This window comes from Labeo rohita, unplaced genomic scaffold (genome assembly GCF_022985175.1).
Source record: "Labeo rohita strain BAU-BD-2019 unplaced genomic scaffold, IGBB_LRoh.1.0 scaffold_1783, whole genome shotgun sequence".
NCBI lineage: Eukaryota > Metazoa > Chordata > Actinopteri > Cypriniformes > Cyprinidae > Labeo > Labeo rohita.
Genome location: NW_026127982.1, coordinates 7,762 through 14,272, shown reverse-complemented (window position 1 = coordinate 14,272; position 6,511 = coordinate 7,762). Strand labels below are relative to the sequence as shown.

At 38.4% G+C, this 6,511-nt stretch overlaps 1 protein-coding gene across 1 annotated transcript; it reads left to right on the top strand.

The window, feature by feature from the left end:
• Nucleotides 1-7: 7 nt before the first annotated feature.
• LOC127158912 (putative adhesion G protein-coupled receptor E4P) lies at nucleotides 8-2,959 on the top strand (the record flags this gene model as incomplete). The annotated part of the gene is made up of 7 exons (XM_051101868.1): nucleotides 8-142; nucleotides 218-427; nucleotides 505-737; nucleotides 869-935; nucleotides 1,015-1,106; nucleotides 1,194-1,356; nucleotides 1,673-2,959. Coding segments are annotated over 7 exons (957 nt in total), but the record flags the coding sequence as incomplete, so codon positions are not given.
• Nucleotides 2,960-6,511: the final 3,552 nt, after the last annotated feature.

Here is a 6,511-nt window from a genome sequence, read left to right as displayed (position 1 = left end):
TCTGTCTTGTGTTTACTGGAATATCAGCGAGTGGATTGTAGATGGTTGTTCTGTTTTAAAGACCAACAGCAGCTACACTGTGTGTTCCTGTGTTCATCTGTCGACTTTCGCTCTCATCATGCAAACCAGCCGCCCACCAGAGGTACGAGAACATTTCTAGTGAACACTGAAGAACAACACAGATTTGGCACTCATGTACTCTGACATGTTTTCTCAGAGCGATTCTCAACTGCTGGAACTGTTGAATTTGGTGTGTGTGATCGTGGGGCTGGTGTTCTTCAGTTTAGCCCTGTTGACCTTTGCCCTTTGTCAGTGGAGCCCTAGAGTGAATAATGTGGCTCGAATCAACATCTGCATCAGTCTTCTGTTGGCTCATCTTCTGTTTCTGCTCACGCAGCAGTTCCTGAACGTCACACGGCCTCAGCAGGTGAGAATGATGAATGAGCCCTACAGCTCAGCACAGCCTCACTGAGAATCATCATAACCGTCTCTCTTGTTCTCCAGGTGTTGTGTACCGTGATCTCAGGCCTTCTGCACTTCCTCTTTCTCTCCGGCTTTGTGTGGATGTTCATTGAAGCTGTGATGCTCTTCATCTGTGTGAAGAACCTATCACAGATCAGCTCCAAAAAGAGGGAGGTGTTTAGCAGTGGATTCCTGTGTGTGATTGGGTATCTGATTGCTCTGGTTGTGGTGGGTGTCTCTGTCGGTCTGGTTCCTGAAGGCTACGGCAGCGAACTGTGAGTTTTTGTTTTTAAGTTAATTTGGTTAGAAGGAAATAAGAAGCTCTGGACTTTTGTGACATTTCCAACACCAGAAATGCCTTTCTGACAAATTCATTCAGTTATTATGTTGATTTTTCTCTAAACAGTTGCTGGATTCAAATTGATAAAGGCTTCATCTGGAGTTTTCTGGGTCCTGTTTGCGTCATACTAGCAGTAAACACATTTCTCATTTCTCATGACTTTTTTATTTTAAAAGGAAAACAAGCTGATAAATTACTCTTTTATTTGCTAGTCAAACACACTTCTCTTCATCAAGATCGTCATCAGTCTGAACTCAACTCTCAAAAGTCTCAATGCTGAGGTTTCACAGATGAAACAAACCAAGTAACGTTATAATTTAATCACTCGATATAAAACCACATATAGTCAATAAAGACACATTAACTCTTTTCTTTGTCTGTTTCTCTGCAGGATTATGGTGTTTAAAACACTGGCTCAGTTTGTGGTTCTTGGTTGCCCCTGGATTCTGGGTTTCTTCACTAATGGCAGGAAGGAGCTGGAGATCCTCTTCCTGATCTTGAACTCCCAGCAGGGAACCTTCATCTTCCTGATCTATTGTGTCCTCAATAATGAGGTCAGACATCACTCAGTTTACATGTATATTCTGGATGTTTTCTCTGAGGTCCATGTTCTTATTTTGGTGATCTGTGAATTTTAGAGTGTCAGAATCTCAGAGGAAGTTTGTTTAAACTGTTACTCTTCCATTTCCTTCCTTGAAGGAATGTTCAAACTCCAACTGTTAAAAAAAAAAATCAAATTTAAATTGACAGAGAACTCTCTTTTCTTTATTTTGTAAATTTTGTTTGTAATGTCTGTTTGTTCTAAACAAACTTCATTCTGGTTCATGAGTTTCAAAGGTTAAACTGATCTCTCATTTCACTCTTGTCCAGGTTAGGCAGCAGTACAAGAAGTTCTTCAGATGTCTTTGCTGCATCAAACAACACTGATGACTACAACATCACATTCAGAAAGTAATAAATACTGCTCAAGTGCCATTCATATAGAGGTTATTGTATAAAAGAGAATCTGTGGGTTTGGATGTTAAATGTCAGGGTTGTCAATCTTTTCTAAAAATGATAGAAAAGCATGTTATTTAAGTGTCTTATTTTATCACTGTTAATACTACTGATGTAAAGTCTTCTTTAAAGGGGTCATCAGATGCAAAGTTCACTTTTACATGTTGTTTGAACATAAATGTGTGTTAGCAGTGTGTGTACACAACCACCCTATAATGATAAAAAAATACACCCAGTGCTTTTTTTTAATCCCTAAAAATCATAACCCCTTTCTCAAATCAAGCCATTCTCTGATTTTTGGCTTTGTGACATCACACAAACCAGGACCGCTCCCATGATAGTTGATTGACACTGTCTTTGTTGACACATTGTCTTACCTTAGACCCACCCTAATGAACATAGTTGTCATTTACTCCCGACATCTGAGCCATTGAAGACGCAGTGGATTACTTTCGTTTTTGAAGAGAACACACCTCCTATCTACCTAAATGTGTCTATGTTTGCGTGAATCATTCGTGATCCAGCTTCACATACAGAAGAAGTGAATATAAGGATTTTGTATAAATCTTTGCAAATCAGCTTTCCTAATAATGTGCTAGTTAGCAAGTTCCACAGCTAAATGTGGCTAAAGTTTACAGTCTCTCAGAGAATGACTCATCACTGCACGCAAGAGCGGGGTGGGGTGAGTGAAGCTCATTAGCATTTAAAGGGACATGCGCCGAAACTGCTCACCTTGAACAGAGCTGATTTTGATGAGGTAAAAAGGGTGTTGTTTTACACTACCATTGAGAAATTTTAACCAAAGTGTGTTATAGACTTTTCAATTAAGACCCTAAAGAATTATATCAACTTGTGGAAAATGGCCAGCTGATGATTCCCTTTATTATTATTATTATTATTATTATTATTATTTTTTCCAAATGGTGGAAGGTAAAAAGCATATATTTACACTTTTCTCAAAATAGTTACTTTATTATTTTCAAGAAAATGATGAAAAAAAACAAACAAACAAAAAAAAAAAAAACTGGAAACTCCTGAAAATTATTTCATGTGCTCATGGTAAAGGGAAATAAATTACTATTACGGAATTCTATAGTTGTGTGAGATTAACAAATTTATAACTTTACAGTTATATCTTTGATTTAATGTACATTCTTCTGTAAAGACCCACGTTACAGTTGATTACTTTAAATATTGTACTGTACTTTAAATATTCATATGCCTCATACAAAATATATAAACAGCAAAATGTATTTGCATGAATAAAGAATAAAAGTTTTGATTAGTATAGTGAATTCACATATAAAACTAAACTTAAAAAGCAAGTAAGAACAGCTAATGTCTTAAATGAATCTGTATTGTCACTTGGTTTAAATTTTGTATTAAAACATGAATTGCATTTTGCTTTTGCTCAGATTACATTTATGATCCTGTATCATTTTAATGCATTTCCTTTACAAAATGTGTTAATAAACAGATTATATAATAGACTGACTAATAAGCATTATTCAGTCACTGCCAGTCCATTTTATTGAGTTAAAACTGACAAAAAGCTGATAGAGAATTACCTATGATCAAATGAAGGTGTCAAGCTCTCAAATCCTGCCTAAATCATAAAACACTCACCTGTCCGCAGGAAGATGGTAAGTAAAACTTTATTTTGATGGTCCGTTTTTAACATTCTGTTGACAGTAAGTAACGTTACACCTGCATGTCAACTAACTCTCAGAGTATTAGCAGACTATGTGCTGAATATCTGCTAACTCTTTGTGATTTTTCAGAATGATATACAACAGAAGTCACACACATTTTTTACTATTTGCATATATTTTATATCATAAGCTTTATAGTATTTTCTAAACAAAGCAAATGTTAGTCAAGCACTCAAACGTTACATTACTAATTGTAACTCGTACCATTTTCTGTGCTTTTCTTCTGCTTTCAGTGCATGTGCAATAGCTATTTCACCTCCTTCTACTATGAGAACAACTCCCGCTGCAATTAAAGCTACAGCTGCTGCTACTAAACTAATAGCTCTAAGTGCTGAATCCATTTCACTGTTTTTCTCCTCATCTGTAAATCTCACGTCCAGTCTGATGTCCACCAGAAACACACGAGGACAATGTTTTTCCCCTTTACCACCTGCTGATGTTGTTGGCATTTCCCAGTCACATATTTAGGAGATAAGTGTGCTATAAACGCTTGTTGTCCCAGGATGGTGTTTTCTGTGCTCCTTCCAGCTCCAGTTTTATCCACCATCATGATCCTGAAATTTGACATGACTGGAGAAGATAAAAGAACAGACGGAAACTCTTTTAAACGTGATTGATATTAGAAAACGACTTGGTAAACTAATTCATGTTTTGGATGTCTTAATCACATGCCTTTGGCATAAGTGAAAGTTCTTGTCATTATAGTAGGGGGTGTAAAGGTACAAAAAAATTGGTTTGGCCTCGTGCCTACAGCCAAAACACAGCCGTGCCGGTATACAGCCATATCTCATGTCTACTTGTGTGATATTGCATTTATACAACAGTTTGATGGCACAAGTGTGTAAATACATACATAAATAAAGTAACACGGAGTGTCTTTAAAAGCCCTGTTTTGTGCAGAACTACTTCCTTCCACCACAGATTCAAATCTAAAGTTGACAGATGAACAGCTGAGCTCAAGCCTCCGTTACTAATTCCAAAATGTCACTTTAGACCTAGTAACGAAGGAATGTTGAGTTGCTTAACTGAAAGCTTATTGTATTACTGTATTAAAAGCTCTGTAAACTGTATTATGGAGAGTATAATGAGAGAGAGATGGACTGAGCAAGTGTGATTACCTGCATCTGATACAGCAGTCATTCTTCAGATCAGTCTTATTCACAATAAACATTAGTTTGAATATTTGCTAAGGAAAGCGTTATCTTTGTCGTAACGTTAACATCTAGGGTGATTTTGGAAAAATGCCTTCCATTTATAGCATTTAATTTTCCATGTAAGTCTTTACTGCTGACTCAAAAACAGTCTCTTATTGCCATCTCATGGTGGTACAATGTACAGTACTGTGCAAAAGTTTTAGGCCACTAGTATTTTCACCAGCTAAAAAATGGTTTAAAGTAAGTTATTTCTATCTTTTGCTGTAGTGTGTCAGTAAAAAATATCGGTTTACATTTCCAAACATTCTGTTTGCCATTAATTGTAATAATCTAGTGAGATTTTTGTTTGCACAAGGAGTCTGACAACAGCCAGTGCTCCACACTGATCTAATCTCATCATCATCCAGTCTTCCTGCAATGACATGAAGACACAGAACAAACAGAAACAGAGTAAATCCAGAAGAACTGTGGCAACGTGTCCAAGATGCTTCAAGAGACCTACCTGCAAAGCTACCTGAAAAATTTTGTGCAAGTGCACATAGGGCAAAAGCTGCTGTAAACGCAAAGAATGTTCGCACCAAATGTTGATTTCATTTAGTTAATAGAAGGTAATTGATAAAGAAAATCTATTTATGACAGCATCCTCATTTTACAGCATTTTTACACAAGTGCCTAAAACTAACTGCCTAACTGCTTTCTTGAAGAATCCTGGAGACTTTGTCACAGTTCTTCTGGATTTAGTCTGTCTGAGTTTGTTCTGTTTCTTCATGTCATTCCAGACAGACTGGATGATGATGAGATCAGATCTCTGTGCATAGCACTTGCTGTTGTCAGACTCTTTGTGCTAACAAAAATCTCACTGGATTATTACGATTAATGGCAAAATGAATGTTTGGAAATGTAATCTGATATTTCCTACTGACACACTACAGCAAAAGACCGACTTTAAACCATTTTTTAGCTGATGAAAATACTAGTGGCCTAAGACTTTTGCACAGTACTGTAACTAAAATCAGCTCTCAGATGGGTCCATGAGTGCAGAACACCTGCTGACGATCTGGAGCTCACTTGTCCAAATACACTGATGCAAATTTTCAAATGGATGTTATCTTTACTATGGGGGGCATAGAGACATTCATAGAGACATAGGGACATGCCTAAAGAAGAATGGTACAGAGTGTTATGAGCAAATTCAGCCCAGATTAGTCGAGAGCTCCAGGTGGACTGGTTATCAGCAACCAGGCACCTCAGTGTCTTCTCAATGTCCTGATTTACTCTCTCAGTTTGGCCATTGAACTGGGGGTGAAAGCCAGAGCACAAGCTTATGGAGGACCCAGTGAGTTGACCAAACACCTTCCAAAACCGGGATGAAAACTGTAGCCCCTGGTCAGAAACCATATCCTGGGGAAAGCCGTGGATTCTGAACACGTTTCATCAGAAGTTCTGCAGTTTGGTTAGCTGTGGGGAGCATTGGTAGAGGTACGAGGTTACAAGTCTTAGAAAATCTATCCACCACCACCAGAATTGCCATGTTTCCCTGGGACGGTGGCAAGCCTGTGATGAAATCCAGGGAGATGTGAGACAAGGGATAGCTCGGTATAGGTAGTGGGTCCTTGGCTCCTTGTTCTGGGCGCACTCTGAACAGGCAAAGACAAAGCCCTGAACGTCTCTCTGTAACTTGGGCCACCAGAATTTCCTCTGGATCAGCTTGCAGGTTCTAATGGTTCCTGGATGTCTGGAGGGGAAGGAAGCATGTGCCCACTGCAAGACCTCAGAGCGCATACAGTTAGGGACAAAGAGACGCCCCTACAGCAGGGATTCTCAACCGGTGGGCCTCACTGATCCTC